Raw genomic sequence first — 26923 nt, 5'->3', positions numbered from 1 at the left:
TAGTCAGGTTTGGCAGTTCGGCTACGGCAGGGCAAGCCTCTAAGGCATCCATTGGGAGGGGGGGCATCACTGAGTCTTATAAATTGCAGAAAAAGTAATGTCCTGAAAATATGCATGATCGCACAGTTATGGCTAAAGCAGGAGCTGTTCCAATCCAGAGACAGATGCCATGGCAGGTCATTGGAAGTGCAGCCATATGGGCCCCGCCATCATGTTTTTGCAAGTGCTAATGTCTAAATGTTAGTCCTAGGGCATATGCCCAATTTGGACAAGCTGTCCTCAAGAACTTGTTTGTCAAGTGATCAACGTCACTCCTCCATTAGTGCTTTATCAGTTGTAATCGCCCATACAGTATGGCGACAAGGGGACATGACGTATGAGTAATTAAAAGTTAATCACTGTGGTGATTAATGCACTCCTAGTCCACCACCTCACTTCTATGCTTGTGCCTCTCTGTGCTTCACCATCTCCTGTGTGTTCTCGGCTTTCACTAAACCTCCTCCTCCTGAATCCTTTGCTCTCTCCGCATCTCCTAATACTCCTACACTGTTGGCTCTCTCTACAGTGCCTTCTCCTCTTATGCCTTCAACTCTCTGCACTACCACCTCTCGACACATTCTTACTCCACTACTCCATGACCCCACTCCCTTGGGCATTCCTTGACTGAGTCTCGACCCCTCCCCCCCTGCCCTCCCCCTGTGCCTAAGCTGGGCTAATCTCTAGGGCCTGCACCTTTTATTTGGTAATTATTACAGATGGCACTAGAATCACTTCAAATCACAGAGGTGTTTTTTTGTAATATAAATGGCCCTTTGGCGGTCCCTCTCACTGGCCTCAATGCACCTCCTCCCTAACCGAGGCATCCGTAGTCCCGGGTTCGCAAACAGTGATTGTTTTTCCAGCATTGGATCTTTTATAGATTCACATGCTTTTTGAATGTTCCTCATTGTCTGGCTGGATCCTTGGGACATTTCTGGGTCAATGGGTTAGGGGTGACAATACCCCCGTGACTACCTCTGGGACAGAGGGTTCTTCCTGAAAGAAAGATGCAGCATTACACTCCCAATCCCCAAGGACCCTTGACCCAGGTGATCCTCCCTCGCTTTTCTACCCACCGTCGAGATCCAAGAGCAATGGGCTTTCCCTGCCCACCTGAACAGAGGACCCAAGGGGAGAAAATGTCAGAATGCCCTCCGGTTTCTCACATTTGCCTTTAATGCCAATAATGATACCATAAGAAAACATATCCAAGCTGGCTCTGCCAATGTATGCCAGTACCTGCACGTCAGAACATACTGCCATGCCACAATAAGAAAACCTATTCAAACTGTTTGTTCCAAAGCAGCCCAGTCACGTATCAACAGTTGTTTGTTTCCTCCAGATGCCTATTACAAATGTGCATGCCACAGTCAGATATAGCTAAACTAGCTGCACCAAAATGCCATTCGTAAGAGTTATGTGGCACAAACCCAACACAAGCTGACACATATTTACTCGCTTATTCAAATACACATTCACAAAGCATTCATTAACTCTTTCACACAGCATTCATTCACCCATTCACACATGCACGCAGCTCCTCTCCGCCACCTCCTTTGACAAAGGCCCTCCAACTCACGCAGACCAGAACGGGGAACAAGGAAACAGCCAAAGTGCTTGCTGTTTCCTGCACATGTACGCAGGACAACCACTTTGCCAGCGTCCTGTTCAGTCTGGGTGTGCAGAGAGGCTTAGGGGTGTCCCTCTCCCTTTCAGACATGCAGCTCCCCATGATGAACCCCCAATGGGCCATGCAAGCCTGGCAAAGTTAAATGCCCCCAGCCTTGCATGGTCATGGTCCAATGGACATGTGCGCTGGGGAACATAAACTGTTTTAGGGGAAACCAGGTTTTTCTTTGCAGTTTAAACTGCTCAAGCATTTTGACGGGTCTGTGCCCCATGCCATATCATGGACGAACCACCCCTGACTACTCCCATATTCTCATATGTCACGTCCCCTTTACTTCGTCCTTGTGAGCATTCCCCAACATGCGGACGGTAATGGAAACTTTGGCAACGAAAAATTGCGCTTCTCTTTAAATTTAGTCCAGCGTGCAAGGGCATGGGAATGCCCCTTCCTCCGGCATCTCACCTTAGTCCCTTTTTCTGCCTGACTGTGTCGGAACTGGCAGCAAGGCACAGAGTCTTTTTTAACTTTCCATGTGCTCCTCGTTTGTCTTTTTGTCTCTTCTTCACCTCCCTTTGCTTCCTCGCCTCCCCTGGCGTGTGTTGGCTGCAGAGGGCTTCATGAAATGCGCGTCCTGCGAACTCTCATTCCCAGCCTCAGACACGCATGCATTCTGTCTAGAGTGCCTGGGGCCCGACCACGGCTGGGACGTGTGCCGGGGGTCACATGGCATTGAAGAATTGTCTTTCATGCTGGAGGGAGATCTTCCATGCCTCTAGCCCAGGTCATTTTACAGAGTTTGTCTTCAGGACCCCACTTCAAGACAAGGTAGGCCCTTTGTTTAATACGCCTCCTCAGCGCGGAGACTCCTTTCTGGGGGTTTCCACGGGAAAAGGGTCCCTTGTATTCTGGTTCTGGCAGACTCTATGCTGTTAAGGCTACCGGCTCCCAAGCCGAGGGGCTTGGGAGCTCTATCGGGCGGTCCACAGAGTGAGGATGAAGTTCGTCCTCTTCTTCGGTCCTAGTGGGCAAGGGATCATCGTGTTCTACCTCCAAGTGTCAGTCCTTAGCACAATCCAGCACGACTACCATCTCTGTAGCTGAGGGCGCCCAGCCTACCGGAGTCACTTCTGAGATTGTGGTACAGCGTGATTGGACTACTGGCCAGCAGGCAGTGGGCTCTGAGCCTAATGGAGCCGTCTCCAAGTTTGACGCTTCTGATTCAAGTTCGAGGGCCAAGGAATGTCCTTCCATGTCTGAGCTGGCACGTGGCATGGGGCCTTTGCATCCTCATGTCCAGGGTGTGGCGCAAGGCCCCAAAATGGCGGACAAGCACGTGGCTGAGCCTGCTAGGCTGGAAGCCATCTTGGATTCGGATTCGGGCTTCCCTGTTCCTTCGCCACCGGAGTGGGCCATGCAAGAAGGTTTCAGTCCCCTTCCCTCGGGAAGCGGCGGTGGACTTTACAGTACAGGTGTAACATCTGTCCCTTGCAGCCTTACAGCTACACACCATAGGTGCATAGGCATTTTGATCAGGAAAGGAGGCCCAGCGCCGCTGAGTGTCATGCCCCTTGGGATCCATTGGCTTGCAAGCATCGCTTCTTTGAGCGCTTCCTTGCCCTTATGCGCTCCCCGCAAATGACAGGGCTCCTCAAAGGTATAGTCAAGGAAATGATCCTTCATGTTGTGCCTCCAACTCCGCCTCTGGGCCCTCCTCCGGTGCTCCTGATGCCGTTGCCTGTTCCCTCTTCGGTCCAGGCCCTGCCAGTGATTCAAACCCCTCCGCCGCCTCCTGTACCATCAACAGCAGCCAATGGATCCACAGCTATCTTTGGGTCCAGATCAGGGGGGGACCCCTCCGGCTCCGGTGTCTCAGGTGGCGAGAAAGGTCTGGGAGAAGGCCAGGGCCAACGCTGAGATGAACAAGAAATTGGACAGCCGTTTCAGGCTCCTGGATGGGGAGCCAGTCCTCCTGGCTTCTCACCCTCAGCCACAGTGGTGGCAGCGGCCTCTTGGTTTATAATACAATCATCTTCGTCGTCTTCCTCTTCAGGAGCCGCCTCCAGTTGCCTGTCCAAGGAGGTCGAATTCCTTGAGTCTTTTGGTAAACGCTGCTATGCCATCTCAGAGCTGCATTTGCGAAGGTCCAACACTGACACCCTCATTGCCATGGCGAACCAGAAGCTGTGTCGAGAGCTTGGAGCGCTCCTACCTGATCTCCCTCTGGAGAGGCAGGCCTCCTTTAAGGCCGACCTGGTGGATGCCTGGGCAGTTGCGCAGGACCTCGTGGAGTCTTCGGTCTCTCACATCGACACAGCCACTAGAGGGCTGTATCTGGGGGTCGAGATGAGACCGACTGCATGGATGCATGCCACTAAATTCTCATCTGATGTGCAAGAGAGAATACTGGACTTTCCTTTTGAGGGCTCGAATCGTTTTCATTGGTCCACGAGTTGACTAAAAAGAAGACCTCTGCACAGATCACCAAGTCCTTGGCCATCCTGACTAAGGCAGGGCAGAGGTCCTTCCCTCAGTCTCAGGGCAGGACCAACTCTAAACCCCCACGCTTCTGGTTTCAAGGAGTTTCGGGATCATGGTGACATGTCGCCTCGTGACCTCAGGAGGAAGCAGCAGAGGACTTTGCACATTTTTTTCTGCTCCCCTCCTACACTCCCGCCTCGATACCAAAAAGCGGTGACGTAACGGTGAGGGAAGACCCCTTTCACCAACTCAGCCGCTTGGGGTTTAACACCTACGAGTGGGAGTTAAACATCAACTCCTTGTTGCTCCTGTTCTAGAGATGGAGGTTTCCGGAGCTGTACTTATTCGCATCTCCTCTGAATTCCAAGTGCGCCCAGCTTGCCTCTTGGGCTGGCTGGGGTCATGGATCTCTGGGGGACAGATTCCAGCTCTGCTTGCACAGTGGAGCACCCGGATCCGGCCAGGCTGGCCCTAGTGGCCTGGTTCCTGACTAGCTGAGACTGCACTATGCTCAGTTCTCCGAGGATAACTGGCGCATCATTCAGGAGGACATATACGCGGGCTCAGTACAAGAGTAAGTGGATAAGGTTTTGCAACTGGGCTTGCGACACGAGGCTTGACCCTCTCACCTGTTCCCTGGACGAAGTGCTGGCATTTTCTGCATTTACAGAGCATGTTTTTTCACCGGCCAACCCAGTCATTAAGCACCACCTCAGGGGGCTGTCCAGGCTCTTTCCTCCAGTACACAGCCTCCATCCTGTCTGGGACCTTAATGTGGTTCTTGCGGCCTTGCTGCACAAGCCTTTTGAGCTGATGGCTTTGGTGGACATCAGGCTGTTTACGCTGAAAACTGTATTGCTGGTGGCACCGACTTCGGTGCACACGGTCTGCAAGCTGCCGGCTTTGTGAGCTCTTCATGTTTCATAATGACAAGGTCATCTTGCGCCCCCTTCCAAATTATTTGCCCATGGTGGTCACTCCATTCCATTTGAATAAGGAGATCTGCCTACCAGTGTTCGTCTCGAACCCTCAGTTGGATGCCGAAAGGGCGTTGCATTCCTTGGACCTCAAGAGAGTCCTCAAGTTCTACTTCTCTCGTACAAAATCTTTCACGAAGTCTGAGGCATTGTTCATTTCGTTTGGATGCATGTTCCCCTGCACCCAGGCTTCCAAAGCTTCTATCGCCCGTTGGATGGTCCAGGCCATCTCATAGACGTACACAGCCATGGCCAAACCAGTTCCTGAGGGGATTCATGCCCATGTGGTCAGAGCTAATGCCACGGCCATTGCGTTTCAGAGACATTCTTCCTTGGATGTCATCAGCATGGCAGCTACTTTGGCCACTCGGCTGGCGTTCTGTAAGCAATATTCTGTGGATACCAGCTCCAGACGAGATGCATAGTTTGGCCAGGCGGTTCTGAAGAACATTTTTTCGTCATCCTAGATATGAGGCAGGTTGTCAAAGCTCCACCTTATGGTCTTGTTCGGTGCAATCACCCACAAGGATGGAGGAAAGGGGACAGGACGTATGAATAATTAAAGTTGCTCACTTTAGTGACTAGAGTACTCGTACTACTTAGTCTTCTTTCCTCCATACGTCCCAACCACCTTCCCCCACTTGTATGCCAGGGGCTAAACTATTCAGTATAGCCAGGTATTAAAGGGTCCGATGTGTTAAAATGGGACTGAGGTGAGGTGCCGCAGGGTGGGGTAAATTTAAAGGGGAAGCTCAATTTTTCACTGCCAAAGGTTCTGGTACCGTCCCCATGTTTGGGGGACGCCCACAAGGATGGAGGAAAGGGGACTGAGTACTCTAGTCACTACAGTGAGTAACTTTAATTCTTTTGAGACTCAATGTTGATTACTACATCAAAAACAAAAACAACTTTCTATGTCAATTGTCCAACCCTGTAATGCAAAGCGAGGACAAGTGGAACAACACAAGTGGAAGATGCTGAAGATGGACTGAAGTACAGTATAAACCATGGAGTAAGAGGCATGTGGTTGGAGCCCAGATATAAAAGAACAGGAGACTAGTGAGGAAGACTATTGTGATGAATAGGGACAATTTGTCCCTTCTCCCGAGAGTGGAATCCCCCCCCTGTGAGGCTAAGGAGGTGAGCCCTCTCCACAACACCCTCCAAAAGGGTCAGCGCAAGTAGGACCTAGCTATGAGCGACTCCCCTCTCGGGGACAAGGACTCCCAGTCCAAGGAGGACCTCCCTGGATGCACAACATACTCCTAGGTCCCGTCCGCTTTCCTCCATCCTGTATGGGTGTCCATCATCGCTAGGGACGGGAACAGAACCTTTTTTCACCAGAAAAATAACCCTTTCCCTTTAAATGTATACGTGCACAGGTCTTGGGGCATGCGCTCCCCTAACCCTGCCCACAGGTGCCACACCCGAGGCCTCTTTTCCACGTCGACGGGATTGGACCGCTTTCACCAGCGCTTCTGGGTGAGGCCTCAAGTCTCGTAATTTCATGCGCTTTCCCTTTCGTTTTTCTAATTTCAGGTTGGGAACACTGTCCACTGGTGCCCTAGCCGCTCCCTGGCGTATGCCGACCGTGGCTGGCTTCAGCAGGTGCCCATCGTGCGACGGTTTCTTCCCCACATCGGATCTGCACGTGCTTTGCCTCCGGTGCCTCGGCGACAATCGCTGATGGGAAGGCTGCCCAGCGTGCAACACCCTCACACCCCGATCCCTCAGACAGATTGGCGCGGTGGAGAGAGTTGTTTTCCAGGACACCACTGAAGAACATTAAGGAATAGGTACGCGGGAAAACCAAGAAGGTAAGCATACTCTTTTTGAAAGCCCCCCGCAATGGCCACTCCTTCCTGGGGAAGCCTACCGATGTGTGGGTTCAGTCAGACCCTTGCAATGGCAGCAAGGACACTGTGGCTCTTGCAGCTACCAGCTTAATGTGGGGCTTAGCTCCACTACCGGGCACATGCATGGAATTGCCTACCAGGCCCACGCCTGAGGTGCAGGGTGGGTCAACGCTGATGCATCCAGGCATACACGCAGAGCCCAGGCCCACGTCGTCCATAGCGGCGCGTGCGGAAGGCACCGACAAAATGGCGGTGCGCGCAGACAAGATGGTGCCCAGGACAAAAGCCTGCCAACACAGTGAAGTGCAAAGGCGAGAGCCTGCGGCCAGGGCTGATTGGGGTCCTATGACTATGACTCCAGTCACGTGGACCACGTCTTACCGGACATTCAGGACAACAGGCCTTTACTCCACCTCAGCTGACGCTGGTGCAGGATCGCACTCAGCCTGCTTGCGAAGATCATTTTTTTGACAAATTCTTCACCCTAACGCGGTCCCCACAGATAGGGAACATCCTCAAGGGCATAATCCAGTAATGCTGCCTCCCACACTGCGACCTTAGCCGGTGCCTGCGCAGCTTTTATTTCCTCCACCTCCATTGCCCATGCCTCTGGTAATCCCGGTAGCGGTGCCTACGCTCCCAGCACCTTGGCCCTATTCAGTGGCAGAACTAACACCTGCGGACCCAGGGGCCCCCTTCTAACACAAATGATTAACAAGACATTGATGAGGAGGAGCAGGACACGTCTTCCTTTGCAAGGCCATTCCACAACAGGATAACCGGTTTAGCTGATGACCCTGGCATTCCTCAGCCGCAGAGGGAGCTGCCGGTGTCAGGGGTACTGGCGGAAGTACTCGCCATCAAAGCATAATCCAGATCTGGCACTGCTTTACAGAAGGATGTGGAGGCCCTTGCGTAGAAGGTATGGCTCAAGCCCACTCCACTCAGCCAACAAATAAAAGGTTGGACGCAGAGTTCAGGCAGATGGAGGGAGACGCTTTGCTCCTGTCAGTGCACCCCCAGCCACTGTCTTCAGTCATTGCGGCGGCATCTGTGAATGCCAAGCCCCAGTCCTCCACCACGAGCAGCGCAACTTCAGCTTTGCTGGGCAAAGAAGAGAAAACACTTGAGGCCTACGAGAAGAAGGTATACTCAAATGTGGGACTTCCCCTCAGGCAAGCCAATGCTGACGCCATCCTGGCAGTGGCTAACCAACGCCTGTGCAGAGAGATAACTGACTTCTTGCCAGACATCCCGGCTGACAAACAAGCCTCTTTCAAGGCGGGACTCACAGAACCGAAACTAGTGGCACGGGACATCATGGAGTCCACAGTGGTGCACATAGATACTGCGAGCAGGGCTATCTGTGTGGCAACGGGCAAGAGAAGGACAGCATGGCTCAAGGCAACCAGGTTCAATCCTGATGTTCAGGACAGTATCTTAGACCTACTCTTCCAGGGTGGTGACTTGTTCCACTCCTCCACGGATGAGGAACTCGATAAAAAGAAAAGCAGCTCGCAGACAGCTAAATCCCTGGCCATTCTCATCAAGCCAGCAGCCAAAACCACCTCACAGGGCCACTCTTGGTCAGACAGAGGCCGATCTTTTGGCGGTTTCCGGGGCTTCAGGACCACTGGTCCAGGCAACCGGACAGATCACCCAGCCAACTCAGGCGAAAACACCAGAAGTCTTTGCAACAAGGTTTTTTTTCAGTCCCCCACTGTCATCTGCCTCACACCCAAAAAATCAATGACAGCTCTTCTCAGGTCCATAGCAACTCAGTCGGGGGCAGGCTGGACCTGCACAGTCAAGGTTGGCGCTCACTGTTCATGGACTGATGGGTGGTCTCCTCAGGCTTCTGACTTCCCCTTCGACCTCCTCCCCCTACCTCGTGTTCCCCCACCCTGCCTCCCACAGATCGGGACTCCCTCGTTATTGGTGGAGATTTGTTCCCCCGTCGAGAGCGAGTCGATGGAGGAAGCTCCCTCAGATGGGTCAGGGCTTTACTCCAGCATCTTTGCCATTCAAAAGAACCACCTCAATCTAGATCTACCTCTGCAGAAGTTCAAAATGGTGACACCAGTGCTTATAGCGGACACGCTGTTTGGGGGGGGACTGGATGTGCTCCCTGGACCTGAAAGACGCATATTTACATGTCCCCATAATACAGCACCATCGATCCTACCTCAGGGTCCAGGTCATGGGGATGCACTTTCCATACAAGGTGCTGCCATTTGACTTCAACTCAGCACCAAGGGTATTCACAAGACTGATGAACACGGTGGCGACCCTGCTCAGATCGGAGGGCCTCAATGTGAATCATTACCTTAACGACTGGTTGGTCAGAGGGCAGTTCCCGGAGCAGGTCAGGTACGCAACAACCATATTTTATGACTACACTCTCTGATCTGGAGTTCTCAATCAACTTCAAGAAGTCGCAGCTCTGCCCTACACAAACTTTGGTGTTTGTGGGGCTGCTGTGGAACACTCAGAAGCAGATGGTGTTCCCCAAGGGGGAGAACATGGTGGCGATCAAATCTTCCGGTCTCTCACTTCATCAGCAGAACAACAACTACGGGATGGTGGTACCAGCACCTGCTAGGAGTACTAGCAGCATACCTCCTCGCTATCCCTTGGACCAGGCTGCGAATGAGGAGGCTGTAGCTTCATTTTTCAGCATCCTGGGATCAGGAGTTAGTTCATCAGGGAGCCCCGGTCACTATAACTGTGTTCCTACAGCAGGATATCATGTAGTGGAGGCATGATGTGAATCTCGTGGTGGGCAGAGCATTCAGACTGCCTCCCACAGATCATACTATGACTACGGACTCCTCACTCCAGGGGTGGCATGCTACCCTGGGGGCTCAGTGGGTACATGGTCTCTGGTCCAGGACCGACCAGCAAAACCACATAATTTGGCTGGAGATGGTGGCCATTTGGCTCACACTCACGGCATTCCTGCCTTTAGTCAGGAGCAGTACAGTTTGCATTCGGACAGACGACTCTACCTGCATGTATTACATAAACAAGCAGGGGGAGAAACAAGATCCCCCCTTCCTATGCAGACTGGTCCTCAGCATCTGGGAGTGGGCTGTCAATCAGGACATCTGGATCTCAGCGGTCCATTTGCTGGGAGAATCAAACCTCGATGCGGACAGACTCAGTAGGAAGGGCTCTGACAGTTACGAGTGGCAGCTGAACACGAGAGTCCTTCAGGAGATTTTCAGCAGGTGGGGTCACCCTCTCGTAGACATGTTTGCGACAGAGAGCAACCACATTTGTCAGCAGTCCACCTCCTGGGGGGCGGGGAAACGGGGCGATGCTCCCTCTGGGAATCTCTCCATATCCCCTGGGACGGGATGTGGAAGCACGTGTTTCCTCCTACCCTGCTCATCCACAAAGTTGTTTGCAACATCAGACAATCCTGACGGCTGCGTCTCATCCTCATAGCGGTGCAGAGCCGGCCAGGTCCCGGTTCTCAGACCTGCGGCAGCTGTGAGCCCAACCAGAAATCCCACACCCATTCGGGGAGGGCCTGCTCCTTGTCCAGCAGGGGGCACAGTGATTGACCCTTGCCCCGAGAGGCTAACCCTAGCAGCCTGGAACCTGAACAGGTGACTCTGCAACATCTACAGCTGTCACAAGACAACCTAGAAATCTTCCAGGGAGCCAGGAGTCAGGCTACTTGAAAGCCGTACAAGAGCAAATGGACCAGGTTCTGCTTCTGGTCCAAGGAAAACAGAGTGGGCCCGCTATCCTGTACTCAGGACCAGGTGTTGTCTTTTTCTGCATACTTATCCAGATCTGGGTTCCAGGTCGACACTTGCAGAGCATACCTAGCGGCCATTGGCGCATAAAGGGAACTCAGACAGGTTCTCCACTGTCTAGACCTCAGAAGGACTTTAAAATTCTATCTCCACAGGACCAAGGCCTTTCACAAGACGGATGCCTTATTTGTCACATTTGGAGGCTCAAGGCCTGGACAACAAGTGTCCAAGGCCACAATAGCCATATAGATGACTGCCGCCATCCATGAGGCATACTGGGCTCGGTGCAGGAAGTCTTCTAGGGGCATTCACGCTCACGCTGCAAGAGCCAAGGCAGCGGCCGTTGCCTTCCAGCATCACGCCCTGTGTCAAGTCATTAGCAGAGCTGCAACATGGGCCACTCCATCGGCCTTCTGCAAGCTCTACTGTCTGGATACAAGTGCCAGGGCTGACACAGCATTTGGCCAGGCTGACCTTCGTAATCTATTTGCATAGAGTATCAAGCTTCCTTCCCAGGGCCTTTTCATTAGTTGTAGTCGCCCATACAGGATGGAGGAAAGGGGATGGGACATAGGGGTAATTAAGTGTTACTTAGGGGCATGACATACGTCCCACCATCCTGCCCCCCCAAAAAAGACCAGCGAGGTTGAACAGTTTAATACTTCCGATGCGTCAAAGGGGACTGAGGTGTGGCACCAGTGGGTGGAATAGGGGAGCGCATGCTCCCAGGGCCGCGCCCCCACACGCGAATATATTTAAAGGGAAAGTGTTATTTTTCTTGTGAAAAAAGGTTCTGTTCCCGTCCCCTGCGAGGGACGCCCATACAGGAGGGAGGAAAGGGGACTATAGACTAGGAGTACGTTAGTCACTCTGGTGAATAGCACTTAATTCGTCTGCCTACATGGGACTGGAAAGAACTGTGTTCTCAGATTTTAACTACAAATACCAGCAATCCTCCTCCACCCTGTTGGCTTTAGGTAACTGACTGTTTCGAGGGGATTGGGTCCTCCGACGTATTCCATATCTATGACAGGTAATGTACACAGCTGTGCTGCTTCGGAAAATCTTTGGCGTCTGCATCCTGCGTCGATGACCCGTCCCCGAGGACCTCCTCCGACGGCCGACGTCACCCGATGTGATAAGTAGGACGCACGACGCCCATAGCCTCAGTTCCATTTTTTCTGCGAACGTGTTCGCTTCGTGAATCTCGGTACGCCTCGACTCGTTGGAGTTACTGTTTTCTTTCTTGGTTCGTTGAACCTGTTCGGTTTGTTTGTGGCGATGTCTTTCTCATCTTCGACCCCGCGTCCGGGCTTCAAGAACTGCGGGGACTGTGGGTCCAAGATGCCAGTCACGGACTCGCACAACGCCTGCCTCTGGTGCCTCGGGGAGGCCCACGATACGGACGACTGTGTCGACTGCCAGTCGCTCACTGCGAAGGCCTTGCGAGAACGCAAGAAGAAACTGTCGGTAGGTCGGGTGTCTAAGCCCCGGAAGTCGAGGTCTGCAGGGCTTTCGACCGATGACTCCGAGGGGTGACTCTCCGCGTCGTCGTCGGAAGTCCGGTGGGTCTCCTTCCAGGAGTCGGTCTCGCCACTCCTCCGCCTCTTATAGGCATTCCAGGAAGCCCTGCATAGGTCGCCTTCCCCGTCCTCTTCCGAGGACTCCGCCCGTCGGCGGGTCGCTTATCCCTCCATGCTAGCGACACCGGAGGAATGGGCTTCCTTCGGGAAGCAGATGCTAGCGATTCTGGAATCGCAGGGCACCGGTCCGTCTGCACCTCCGAGTGGGGTCGGTCGGCACCGGTCGAGAGACACCGCCCGTACGCCTTCGGGCACGGGTGGTCGGCACGGCTCGCGGGAGAGGTCCCACTCGGACAAGGGTAGCCGTTCTCGCCATGCCCGTTCCAGGTCCCGGTCCTCGACGCGCTCGAGACCGCGTGATCCTGTGCCGTCTTCGAAGAAGACGTCGACGCCTGTGGCGCCGAGGTTGTCGACGATTACTCTCGAGGTTCCGTCTTCGAGGGGGTCGTCGACGCCGTTGGCGCCCTTGCTATCGAGAGACACACTCGGAGCTCCGGCTTCGAGGACTGTGTCGACGCCGCCGATGCTGGAGGCGTTGCAGCTGACGTCGACGCCGATTCACTCGACGCCGACTCGCTCGGTGCCCTCAACGCCTTTTCTGTCGATGCCGGCACCGACTCGCTCGGCGCCTTTTGAGGCGGGGGTGTCGGAGGGGCCCGTGGCACGGGGTTTGCCCCTAAAAAGACTATGGCTAAGGTCCGGCACTGCTTTGGTCTGCAGAGGTCTTCCTCTCCCCGCTAGGAGTACATTTCAGAGGGTGATGAAGGCTCTGATGGCGGTCTGGTTCCGGTTACGGTTCCGGATGAACTTATCTCGGGCCATAGTCAGTTTGATGACCTGAGGCAGTCACTGCATGATGCCAGTGGATTGGACACTCCGGAGGTGGAGTTTTGTCGGCTGGAGCCTGGCACTCATGCCGATTCGTCATATCGGCGCCTTATGTCTCGGGTTAGCGAGTACTTGGGTTGGTCGGCTCCCCCGGGGGAGTTCGTTCAGGATGATCTCACGGACATCCTTGATCTCGGTCCACCCACTGACCCGGTTTTGCCTTTTCATATGGCTTTGCAGAGAAGGGTGGCAGCGGCTTGGACTGCTCCAGAGAGTCTCCCGGCAGTGGGCAAGTCTTTGTCGCGAAAATACCGTCCAGCCAGTAGCGACCCCTGCTACTTGTCTAGGCACCCCACCCCGGAGAGTTTGGTGGTGCAGGCGGCTATGGCCCCGGCAAAGCAGGCGTTGTATCCTACCATCCCTCCGGATAGGGACGACAAACGTTTTGACGGCTGGGCGAAGAAAGTGTTTTCTTCTGGGGGTATGGCGCTTCAGGCGGCCAACTCCATATGTGATTTGTCTCGTTTCACACACACTCTGTGGAACTGTGTTGCATTAGCGGCTGATCATATTCCCGAAGGGAACGAACGGGATGGTTTCCTTGCTATGGTTCAGGATGGCAAGGATGCCATGTGTGAGGCCGTTCAGTCGGGTTTGGACTTGGCGGTTTGTGTCAGCTGGTCCATGGCAGCGAGCACCGTAATGCGCAGGTTTGCGTGGTTGAGGAAGTCTGGGTTCGCTCCTGATGTGCAGTCCCGGCTCCTCAACATGCCCTTTCACGGTGAACACCTTTTTGGCAGCAAGGCTGACGAGAGCCTTGAGAGGTTGCAGACCTCCAAAGCTGCAGCAAAGTCGTTGGGCGCTGCAGTTCGCCAACCTCCGCCTTTTCGTCCTAGGGGACAGCAATGGAGGGGAGGTTCCTTTCGCTATTACTCGTCCTTCAGTAAAGCGAGAGGAGCTAGTAGTCAAAGAGGCCATCGTAAGAGTGCCAGAGGTGGAAACAAAGGTACTTGAGGTGCCAAGGCCGCTCGGGCAGTTGCCTCTTTGCCCTCAGGCAATGCCGCAGCCGCTACCACTCAGTTATGAGGCCAGGTCCCATGGATCGCCAGTTGGGGGAAGGCTGGCGCAGCATCTTGTAGTGTGGCAAGCCATTACTTCGGATGTGTGGGTTCTGGAGATCATAACCCATGGCTACTGTCTTCCTTTTCGGCAGAGGCCTCACGACAATCCACCAGGGAACCTCTCTTTGAAGAGTCCGGATCCACTCCTTGCGCAGGAAATTCAAGCCCTGCTAGAGAAAGGCGCCATAGAACTGGTGCCTGTAGCAGAGAGGAACAAGGGATGGTATTCCCCTTATTTTTTGATTTCAAAGAAAGACGGGGGATTGAGACCCATCATGGACTTGCGCGGTTTGAACAAACTCCTCAGGAAGGACAAGTTCAAGATGGTGACTCTTTCTCAAGTCCTCCAGGCCCTTCAACTTCAGGACTGGTTGGTGTCTCTCGACCTCAAGGATGCTTACTTCCATGTGTCGATCCATCCCAAGCACAAGAAGTACCTGAGGTTCGCAGTTGGCGACTCGCACTTTCAGTTTCGGGTCCTGCCGTTCGGATTGACCTCCGCCCGAGGGTTTTCACCAAGCTCATGGTGGTGGTGGCAGCACATCTCAGGAAAGGGGGGATTCATGTCTACCCCTACCTGGACAATTGGTTGATCAGGGGGAGCTCTCCCGAGCAAGTCCTGGATCATCTGTCCGTCACCTGCCACTCCCTGCACAGGCTGGGCTTCTCCCTCAATTTAAAGAAGTCCCATTTGACACCAACGCAGCGGCTCCAGTACATCGGAGCAGTGCTCGACACGTCCCTGGGGCAGTGTTTTCCTCCTCAGGTGAGGGCTCTTCACATTCAGCAGATGGTGCACAAGTTTCAGTTTGCCCAGACTTTCCCAGCGTCCGAGTTCTTGAGACTGCTCGGCCTCATGGCATCCTGCATTCTTCTGGTGCCAGAGGCTCGTCTGCGGATGAGATCTTTGCAGTGGGCACTCAAGCTCCAGTGGTCTCAGTCCTCCGGCAGGCTGTCGGACCCTGTTCAGGTGTCGCCCTCGGTAGCCCGGGACCTTCTGTGGTGGGCCGTTGAGGGCAATCTGATGAAGGGTGCCCCATTTTGGCTGCCCTGGCCGGAGGTGACGATTGTGACGGACGCATCCCTCACAGGATGGGGAGCTCATGTCAACGAGCTGACAGTCAGCGGTCGTTGGTCTCAGTCGGAGTCCAGACTCCATATCAATCTGTTGGAGTTGAGGGCCGTCAGGCTAGCCCTGAAGGCCTTTCTGCCAACTGTGCGCGGGAAGAGTGTCCTGATTCTGACGGACAACACGGTGGCCATGCACTACCTTAACAAAAAGGGGGGGCAGGGTCACTTCCGCTGTGCAGCGAGGCGATGCAGCTCGAGTTCTGGGCCATCCAGTAGGAAGTTTCGATCTCGGCAGTTCATCTGGCCGGAGACGACAACGAGACGGCGGACGCTCTGAGCAGGCAGAGCACGATCTCTCACGAGTGGGAACTGGCTCAGGAGATTCTCCTGGAGATCCTTGCCCTTTGGGGGACCCCTCAAGTGGATCTCTTCGCCTCCAGTGTCAACCGGAAGTGCGAAAGGTTTTGCTCGCGGGAATTTCCTCCAAAAGGAGCCTTAGGAGACGCGTTTGTGGTGGAGTGGTCATTCCCACTGCTGTACGCGTTTCCTCCAGTCCCCGTCCTCCCGCAAGTGTTGCGGAGGTTATGGAGGTTCGGTTCCCGGATGATCCTCATTGCTCCGGCATGGGCCCGGAGGACGTGGTACCCGAACCTTCTAGACTTGTCCATCTGCCCTCCACATCGTCTTCCCTACCAAGACGATCTGCTCTCACGGGAGGGGGGTCAGGGTCAGGTTCTCCATCCAGAGGTCAGATCCCTTCAATCTTCATGCTTGGCTTCTGAAAGGTTGAGGTATAAGGATTGGGACCTCCCTGAAGACGTGATGGAGGTGTTGCTCTCGGCCAGGCGGCAGGCAACTAAGTCTCTGTACCGTTGCCATTGGAAAGTTCTGCGACTGGTGCAGAGTTCAGAATGTGGATCCTTTTGAATGCGACATTCCCATGGTTTTGTCTTTTTTGCTTTCTTTGGCCCACAGGGGCTTCCAAGTGGGGACCATTAAAGGTTACCTGGCGGCGCTGTCCATATTTAAGCGCTCGTCTGAAGAGTGTTCCTATTTTAAGATTCCTTTAATTTCGCAGTTTTTGAAAGGGCTCACTAATGTGTTCCCTCAGTCACCTTTTTTGGTGCAAGGTTGGGATTTGAACCTTGTTCTTAAGTTTCTTATGGGTGCTCCGTTTGAGCCTTTACATTCTTGCCCTTTGAGGCTGTTAACTCTGAAAACGGTGTTTTTAGTTGCGTTACTTCCGCTTGCAGAGTGAGTGAGTTACAGGCACTTTCAGTTAAGCCACCCTTCACTGTATTTCACAAGGACAGGGTTGTCCTTAGAGTTCGTCCTTCTTTTCTTCCGAAGGTGGTTTCGGAATTTCGAGCCAGAACGTTGTTCTTCCGGCGTTCTATCCTCCTCCACATCCTGGTAAGGAAGAGGAGAGGCTCCATAGGCTTGATCCTAGGAGAGCATTGAGCTTTTATATCTCGCGCATGTCCCGGGTCAGAGTGGACGATCAACTTTTCATTGGTTACGCTGGAAAGCGTTTGAGACAAGCTGTGATGAAACAGACTTTGTCTTGTTGGATTATTTTAGCTATCTCTGAGTGTTACCGCTTGGCGGGTAAGGACCCTCCGGCTGGCTTGCGGGCCCATTCTACCAGAGGAGTGGCTGCGTCTACTGCCCTGCAGAGGGGAGTTCCTATTCGTCACATCTGTGATGCAGCCACCTGGGCTTCAGTACATACTTTTGTACGTCACTATTCCCTCGATTCCATCAGGGGGCAAGATCTGGCCTTTGGCAAGGCAGTTCTCTATTCCGCAATTTGATTGGGCATGCTAAATTTGTATTCTAAATTATTTCCCACCTCCTTGCTTGGTACTGCTTTGGGAGTCTGTCATAGATATGGAATACGTCGGAGGACCCAATCCCCTCGAAGAACAAGTTACTTTCTTACCTGGTAACGTTCTTTCGATGGGATGGTCCGACGACGTATTCCATATCGCTCCCTCCCTGCCTTCCCTGCTGCAGAATTTCTTTTGCGATTGCAGCTTGCGTTCCGCAAGGCCTTGTGTGTCTGACTGGCAGAAAACTGGTGGCACACGTTCTGGAAAAAAACTATAACTGAGGCTATGGGTGTCGTGCGTCCTACTTATCACATCGGGTGACGTCGGCTGTCGGAGGAGGTCCTCGGGGACGGTGCATCGACGTCATCGACGCAGGACGCAGATGCCAAAGATTTTCCGAAGCAGCACAGCTGTGGACATTACCTGTCATAGATATGGAATACGTCGTCGGACCATCCCATCGAAAGAACGTCACCAGGTAAGAAAGTAACTTGTTCTTCTGAAGGCCGCCATAAAGGAAGGACGACGCACCTTTTGATTGTGACGACGTATATACACAGAATAAGAACTGTGAACGGATAGAGAACAGGGAAGCTGTGCGTGGCTACTACTGAGGGAGGAAAATCCACATTTGGCAGAGGTGAGCCTCTGTGAACACGTCCTGGAGACGTATTAGCGGGACACTGCAACCAGAGGCACTGCAAGCAGACCCATGACAGTTGATCGACAGGTCTATTCTCAAAACGGTTCTAAATCGCAGGTAGGGATCAACAGACTTCTTGCTCTGTGAGCATATAGTTTCTATATACAAGAAGAAAGTCCTATATTCTATCGGTGTCACCTTATACTCTTCCCGCATAAAGTGGAATTCATTATCTCAAAATTGTATTAATCATAAATCAGTCAATTTCATAAAACAATCATAAAAATGATCATAATACATACAACAAATACAATATGTTGAAACAACACAAGTAGAAACACCATGAGTGAGTCACGTTGCAATAATTTTTCAAGGATCTTAAATGTGTGTAGAAATAACACTCTGATTCCCCAAGTCTAACTACTTTCAGCCTATTTCCTGTTAGTATATTTTTTAAAAAAAACGACTTGTACAAGTTTCTGTCCTTAATATACAACAATGTAGGACATTCTTCAGGGGAGTATGTCTTGTGCCGATATTAAAAATCTTCTTTGGTAGGGGAGAGTATCCTGTTGATCAAAAAGGACACCCTATTAGTAATCAATAATAAGGTATAAATCTCTATTTGCCTATAATCACACCCTCGTCCCTCAAAGGGTATTCCAGTATGTTGCTTATTACATACCTCTCTTTCCTAGTAGAAACTCTTGGACCTTTTCTGGTTCTTCCTGCAGATTCCCAATTTCTTCAGGGAATTCTTGCGTTTCCTCGTCTCCTCTCTAAACTAATGCACAGATGACATATTATTATCACGGGACATCTATATCGTCCCATATATATTATCTTTCAGTGTCTAGACAGCATAAGGTGGTTATGTTTACCAGTCTGGAAATCTCCAAACAAATTATTTTCTTTTCTCTGGGGTCCCTCAGATCTGGATCTCAAATGGTGCTGGCCACCCTGTAAAACAGAGTTAATGCACTCTGTTACCAATATTGATTTGCCTTCAAAAGGTGTGCACCTATACAATATGGCTGGCAAGTAAAACTGCAATATGGCTGGCAAGTAAAACACTCACTTGTTGGTAGCTGTGACTCCAATTACTGTAGTTCACAGCTTCATCCCAGTGAGATCCTGTAGCAGAAGCAATGAGACGCCTCAAACTACTTTCTATGGGTCAAGTTCTGGAGGGTGTGATTATATGTAAATAGAGATTTATACCTTATTATTGATTACTAATAGGGTGTACTTTTTGATCAACAGGATACTCTCCCCTACCAAAGAAGATTTTTAATATCGGCACAAGGCATACTCCCCTGAAGAAAGTCCTACATTGTTGTATATTAAGGACAGAAACTTGTGTAAATCGGGTTTTTTTTTAAATATACTAACAGGAAATAGGCTGAAACTAGTTAGGCTTGGGGAATCAGTGTTATTTCTACACACATTTAAGATCCTTGAAAAATTATTGCAACGTGGCTCACTCATGGTATTTCTACTTGTGTTTTAACATATTCTATGTGTTTTATGTATTATGATCATTTTTATTGTTTTATGAAATTGATTTATGATTAATAAAATTTTGCGCTAATTAATTCCACTTTATGTGGGAAGAGTATAAGGTGACACCGAATAGAATATAGGACTTTCTTCTTGTATATAGAAGCTGATCGACAGGAACGCAGACAAAAGGCAAACAGAATAAACTCGGAAGAGAGCTCTAGTCATGGATGGAGACCAAGCAACGTGAGACTGAGTACCGGGATTGCATCCCTGAACTCCAAAAAGCAGTGCGAGTTCATTACGAGAAGGGGAGAGATTAAATCACTGCGTTTTTGGATGCCGAGTTCAATCCCAAAGTGTTAGCAAATTAACAGCTGGAACATTGAAAGAGAGGCAAAGAGCGACAGACCAGTACTCTAGAACAGTGATGCAAATGTTGCATTCTCATAGATTCAATCTAAGCACAACAGTGTTATGAGTGCAGTAGCGTACCGACCACGGTGTTAAGGGAGGCAGCTTGCCTCCCCCTGCCCCATCCTCCGCCCCACCCCCATAGGGCTCACTGTGCTGAAACCCGTACATTTTAGAGCAGTGGCTGGTCGTTCCTCATTTCGCCCAGTGCCCTGCTAATGGGTAGCAATTTCATTTAATGGCTTCAGCCAACCTCTTCCCATTCGGACCTTCTCATCTGTCACGAGCAGGACAAACTGCAGGTGCCACAGAGCAGGTTAACAATTGCCTCGCAATTACGGCTGTAACACATTTATTTTGTTAGCAGCACCTTTATTATGGATGAGTGTTTAGTCAATTGTTAGCGTGATGGGACATTTCCAAGTAAAATACCCCACGCAGCTCCAATTACCTACCAGATCTCTGTCTTCTACCAAGACAATTTAATTGAGTACATAATAAAGAATATTTTGATAATCAATGTATATCCAATATGTCTACAAGCTGTACATGCAAAAAAGAGTTTGCTTTTTATGTGGATAGTCAAATGTTATTAACATCACGTGTAACAGCAGCAGGCTGGACGTTTGTGACGAGCTGTATAATCAGGAGACCTTGTGGAGAACTCAAATTACATGTTTCCACTTAGAATAACAACTAGATGCTCTGTTTACGTTACAGAAAAGAGCCAAGGGGCAGGTGCTGTTTGATAAGGTGTGTGAGCAGCTCAACCTGCTGGAGAAGGATTACTTTGGCCTAACGTTTCAAGATCATGCGAATCAGAAGGTAACCGATTTCTTATCTTTCCTCTAATTTTGTGTGAGCGCGCTGTGTGGTATTAGAACATTACAGAAACTGAACCAATGGATGTTAATATGTTTCGTTACTGGCATTTGTCTCTCACTACATGTATAGCTAAAGGTGACCATAGGTTTTAATCTCCAAATCAGTAGTTTTGCACATGGTCCCAGGTAGCGTTTTTCTGTATTTACAACCTGTGCCTGGAATGATTGTACTGAATATAGTTCTCATCACACCGTCAGTTTGTTGCCAAGCAGCGAAGGGAAAATGAACATCATATATCCCCAAGAGCTTCCACTTACTAAATAATGTTCAACCCCTAATATTGAAGTATCCGACCGAGATTAACGGCTACATAAACATAAATACATTCTTGCGGACAAAAAATTTAACTTGTCTAAACATATATACAATTACCTTTTCACTTTATATTTATGCGTCTCGTGTCCAAGGGTGGACTGGCCTAAAAGGGGGAAAAAAAGGGGGAGACTGGGCTTGAAAGTGGACAGGGCCAAACTCAGCCTTTCATCCTTCCGAAGTCGATAAATGAGCACCACACACCGTGGGTATGTGTTGCTGAATGGCAGGCAGGACCATTAATTTAAGTGAGAGACAGAACCGAGGCGGGGGTCTCTAGTTAGGGCACATGGCCCAAGTGATGTACCCGTACTTGGGTCAAACCCATAAGTGTGGGCGCATGGCAATTTCTTGGCTCCTAGGCAGTGGAGAATTTTTTTTTTTGTAAACCCGAAGCACTGACCCCTGCAGGCAGCCCTTCAACCAGGAGGCTGTTTGGATAAAAGGGCTTTCTAATTGGGGTCGGCGTATCTTGGGCTAGTCGGGGAGAAGGGGGAGAAGAACCCGGCCAGGGTTCAGCTCGGGACACCTTTTTGGAGACTGCCGAGGATCTGCCCCAGCTAGCCCCGGCCCACTTAAAGCCCTGGACACGGCTAGGAAAATCTGCCACACTCTCAGAAAAACTGGAAGGGATGGGACAGAGAAACAAGTCGGGTTCCAAAGAGGTAAAAGATGCACCAACCTCCCTGCCCACATTTACAGAGCTGCCAATACCTCTTCTACTGGTAAAGCCACGAGCATTATCAATTTGTATATGTACCTCTAAAAAAACTCATGCACTGCTGAAGAGTTTTGTAGAGAATTTAATCAACAGAGATGCAATTACGTTGACACATTAACATGGCTTTCACATTAACCTAAAACTATGTCAAACATACTGCAAATGGATCTAGAACCTTCACAGAGTTACTCAATAAGTGGTTTTGAGGGTGTGGCCTTTTCAAGACCTGAGCACGGCAGGACTGGCAAACAAAAGAGGCCCTGTACCGATGCCGCCGCCAGTTCTAAATAAGTTTCACTAACATTGGAAATATGTGCCGGCGGCAGGTTAACAACATTAATCTGCCGTTGGCACACATTTCTAATGTTAGTAAAACGAATTAATTGCACTAAAATAATAGCTTACCGGAACAAAATGGCTTACTTGTACAAACCAACACACAAACACATCCAATCACATCACTAACGGCACAGCCAATCAGGTGCTCCTTAAATCAGAAACACTAGACCAGGGTTGTCAATCTGCAGGCCTCGAGGGCCGTAATCCTGACAGGTTTTCATGATGTCCTTCGTTAATATTCATGAACAAAATGTGTATACATTTACAATCATTCCATGCAAATTTGTCTCATGAATTTTAATGAGCGATATCCTGAAGAGGCCTGGAGTTGGACAACCCTGCACTAGACCAATCCCCTACCAGTACCTAAATGTACATTTTCAATGCATTTTTCTTTTTTTTTTTTTTACCAAGTTTATTTGGTTTTCAAGAGCATAATCATAGACATGCATACATTAAAGAATAACAAACCGTAGCATAGCCCATGTCTTCCCCTTTTTTCACAGAGTCCATTTGCTCATGAGTTTTAACTGTTAGAACATTTTCAGTGCATTTTTCACCCAAAAGTCAAGTATTACAGTTCCTTGGTTCATTTTAATAATAAATACTGTAACATAACTTCAAAGCTGTAGAAAATGTACTTTAAAGCAGCAATCAAGTCAAATTACTTTTAAATGAGAATAACTGATGGCGGCCGCCATTTTGGAAGTAAAAATGGCTGACACATTCACCACACAATCCATTTGCAGCAAAAGAATGCAAAAAGAGGTGTGTTATGGGTGAAGATGGGTGGGAATGGGAGGAAAATGCTATAGATTTCAATTAGCAATGGGTGGGACACATAGCCAAACTGCACAAATCCATCCTCATATATTGTCTTCATTGAAAAGCATTACAAACCTGCATTCAAAACCCCTATTTCAAGCTCTCGTGTTAAAGATCTTATTTTAATGACAATAGTTTTGGCTTTATAGATAGCTAATAGCCAAAACTAAAAACGACAGGGAGTAAAATACTCCCACTTCAAAATGTTATCTGGAGCCCAGGAAGGGGTGCAGGATGAAGGGAGATATGCAAGAGACACAAAGAAGGAACACTGTGTTGACATTGGAAGGAGAGGGAAGTGTCACAGGGAGCTATTGGCCCCTGCGCTGTCGAGAGGAGGAACTGTGCCATGTGCTGGGCCTCCCCCTGGTGCCCAGATTACTCCTTGGCATGCAGCTCTCAAATAGGACCATCTGTGATGCATACGGTGTGTAGACTTGTCATAAAAATGTGATGTTTGCTTAGCGTTGATGTTCATTATTGTGATAAGCCTATATGATTCGCAGTTGAGGATCCTTTTCCTGGTTTAGAATTAGTCTGGTCAAGGATTCCTTCATGGAGGGAGCTACTGAGCCGGTAGTCAAAAACAAGTTATGTATCCTCATCAGGTGCAGGGTTCATTTGGGTTGGGTATGTTTTATAAAATAATGCTGAAAGGCTATCTGGGTTTGGTGTTTTCTCCTTCAGCGCTTTTATAACTTCTTGAAATTTCTTAGTTGGATGCGAATATAAAATTCCAATTCCAATATAGTGCTTTTGCACTGTGGGTTTTAAGTGCTCCTCTGCTATGAGGGAGGCTTACTACCTCCGGGTGAGCTCTATCTTGAAGTCTTCCTTGAATATTGTCCCCCCATGTCATCCCTAAGCACTGGAATATTATTAGGGGTTTTTTAACATTTCTAACTATATCCGAGAATCCGGTTGGCTAGTTTCCCCTGGCATAGTAGAACTGCTACGTTTTTAGAATAGTCTCAGAAGTTTTCCCGCTCATATCAGCTTCCAGATTGGCTCTGACCACCTTTTATTTATTTTATTTGTTGATAGCACCCAGACCCGGAGGTATCACAGCGCTAGTGGTGGTTACATAAACGTTAATGTATTGTGGCAATGGGATTACAGTGAGGTCACTTTGAGAGTCATTCCTTACAGCGTGGTGACAAATGCTGTTCCAATTAGGTCACAGCAGTCAGTTATAGATACAGACATTGTAACAGTGAAGAGACAGAAGTGGATACAGGAGGCGAGTCTTCATTGTGAATAGTACATAATAATAGTGATTAGGCATATTTGTTGAATAGTGCAGTTTTTACTTTTTTCTGGAAGATCAGATAGGAGGGTTCGTCTTGGGTGCAGGTAAGGAGGGGGTTCTAGAGAGTGGGGGCGATGACAGTGAAGCTGGTACCTTTGGCTCTTTTTCTGGTGTATGTCGGGGTGATCAGAGAGGTGGACGAGGTGGATCACAGGAGGCGAGGGTGGGGGTTCTTAGCAATACGATGGGCCAGGTAAGAAGGGGCAATATTGTCGAGATAGCGATGAGTGACGGAGAGGATTTTGAATTCGATGCATGCCTTGATTGATAACCAGTGAGCTTCACGTCTTACTAGGGAAATATGGTCCGGGCGCTTCATGCCCCAGACTGCCTGAGTGCATTATTTTGGACAGTCTGTAGTTTGTTTGTTTTAGGTGGAGGTATCTTCAAGGATGGCATGGCAACAGTCTAAATTAAGGCTCTCCACACTTTTTGGGAACCACGATCTTTGAATTCCCTCTCCTTGGATGGAGCTTCCTTACCCAGGCCCTCTTTAAGTTGTGTGCATGTTTTCATATAAGCTGATGTTAGGCTTATGAATTCGCCCCGCTCCCCAACTTTCATGACGTCCCAGATGATCGCGTGGGATTGCTCTCCATGGCTGTTTTCTTAATAATTGTTAATTGTTGTACCAATATGCTGACATACAACTAGGTCTGACAGTATCGTTCATGTAGCTTCCAAGGGGGGTTATGTAATGTAGCATGTGATATTCTCCGGGTCATTACAATTGGGGTGTGATTGGATAGTATTTTCACCTCAATATGGGCCCCAGGGATGCCTGGCAATAGGGAACCTGAGGTTAGTAATAGGTCAATCCTCGAATGATCAAAGTGTACATGTGAGAAGTGAGTAAATTCCCTTGCACCCCACCCCCATTCAGAACTCTCCAAGCATCCACCACCCCCATCTCTTTCAATAACTTAACATGTGCGAGTGCATTCTCAGTCTGACCCTGTTTGCGGTAAGGTTTTGTCTAACTCAGAATTGGGGATAAGATTAACTCCACTATGACATACCCCTCTATAAACTCTGCTAGGTATGCAAGGATTGAGGTCAAAGAGTAATCCCGTTTCTCTTTGGGTACATACAAAGAGATTAAGTTGGATTTGACCTTTAACACATATGTATCTCCCCAGAGAGGCTCGCAATATACTGGCTTTGACAAAAGGGACCTCTTTTGCTATTAAGTTAGCCACTCCTCTCTTCTTCTCTCTTCCACCCCCCTCTGATGAAAAGTATTGGTGGGGGAAGCGTCTACTCCTTAATCTGTGTTCTTCCTTATGCAGGAGGTGATTTTCCTGGAGGAAGATCAGGGAGGCGCCAAGGTCCTAAACATGCAGTAGTGTCCCTCTCCTTTTCATTAGCGAGTTCAGCCACTGGAGATTCCATGTGATAACCTATAGCGATTCTCTCATGTCTAACCATGTTGTGTTGATCCACCACTAGGTAGGTTGATGGAGCCTTCCGATGACAGCGTGGACTTCATAATAATTTGTGTAATGTATGGGCCTCTACAAGTGAACACTTGAATTAAACCCACCCGGCTTCTAGAGATAGGATATACTCCCAAGCTGCCAGAGTGACAGTCCTTCTGTAGACCCAATCAGAGTATGGCTGTCTGTTTTCTTCAAGTCCGGGCCTCTGAATTTCCCCACCTTCAACCAGATGTCCCTCAGCGGTGCATGGCCTGGGATGGGAGCCCTCCTCAGCCTCTGGAGCAAGCAAATGTTCTTTCCTTAAACATTCTTATCGGCATCTTTGGCCCTCCAGACTGAAGCTTAGAGCAAGAGAAAGCCCCTTCTCCCACCACCCCCCCCAGAGAGGGATATTGTTGTGCAGAGATTGGTTTTCAGAGTTCCCCTGGGCCGATTTCAGCTCTGCACAACACTTCTCCAAGATTTCTTTGCGCTGTATCCATTCCCCCACTTCGAATGCTTGCTCGCAGAGTGTATTTTCCACTTCCTCTAAGCGTTTTTGGGATTCGTCAATTCCCTTGTCTAGGGAGGAAAACTTGTGCGTCCGCTCAGCCATACTGCCATGGAATTCCTTTTTTATATCGGGGAGGAGATTTTACAAGTCAGCCTTTGTAATTGCATGAGACTCCTCTTCAAAGTGAAAACCTTCATTGTGGACTATAGCGGTAACTTCAGTCCTCTTAGGCCTGCCTTGCAGCAGCGTGGCTATGTTGGAGGTCTTAACAAGATTAGGTGTCTTGCCCATTTTGCCCCATAGGAACCTACGCTATGAGCCGAAGGTGGCCTCAAACTAACTGCAAATAAAGCCAGGGAACTCGGGGAATCCTCTTTGAAGTCTTCAAATTGCCTTAAGTGCCAGCCGTCACTGGTCTCTGCTCATATTCCGGGAGGAGTTTTGTCTATTTCCCTGAGAGCACCACCAACTGGGCTTCCAAGTATCTGGCTTATGGCATCTGGACCCTCCCAATCCCTCTCGCTGCAGCCGCTGGGGCACAGGCCTCACCAGTCAGGTTGTCGCAGTTTGTGTCGCCTGGTGATGCCTGGTGCCCCTGGCCCCGCCCCACCCTCCTCGGAGTTCGGATCTGTAACTGCCATGAGGCAGTTGCTTTATCCTGCAACCTCAATGGTCGGTGCCATGGTTGTGGTCGCTGCAGGTGGACAAGCAAGTGCCACATCCCCCTTCGATGCAGTCACTCAGAGCTCTACCCGGCTTACAACCGGTGATCCAGAGATTGGCGGGGCTAGCAGGCATTTCATTAGACTCTGCTCACCCACTTCCCAGGCGACCCAGGGTCCTGCAGCTTATGTCCCTCAT

General features: G+C 50.1%; 1 protein-coding gene across 18 annotated transcripts in view; it reads left to right on the top strand.

Annotated features, from left to right (window-relative positions):
- Positions 1–26923, top strand: part of EPB41L2 (erythrocyte membrane protein band 4.1 like 2) — a 1866207-nt gene that overhangs the window by 635118 nt on the left and 1204166 nt on the right. For all 18 annotated transcript variants that reach the window (XM_069607396.1, XM_069607395.1, XM_069607398.1 and 15 more), the window contains one exon: positions 20460–20564. In XM_069607396.1, coding sequence (XP_069463497.1) covers positions 20460–20564 — 105 coding nt within the window. The remainder of the gene's footprint in view (positions 1–20459; positions 20565–26923) is intronic.

Source organism: Ambystoma mexicanum, chromosome 4q, assembly GCF_040938575.1.
Source record: "Ambystoma mexicanum isolate Mex_15411 chromosome 4q, UKY_AmexF1_1, whole genome shotgun sequence".
Taxonomy (NCBI): Eukaryota; Metazoa; Chordata; class Amphibia; order Caudata; family Ambystomatidae; genus Ambystoma; species Ambystoma mexicanum.
The sequence above is the reverse complement of the archived record's forward strand: the minus strand, read 5'-3'. Positions and strand labels throughout refer to the sequence as shown.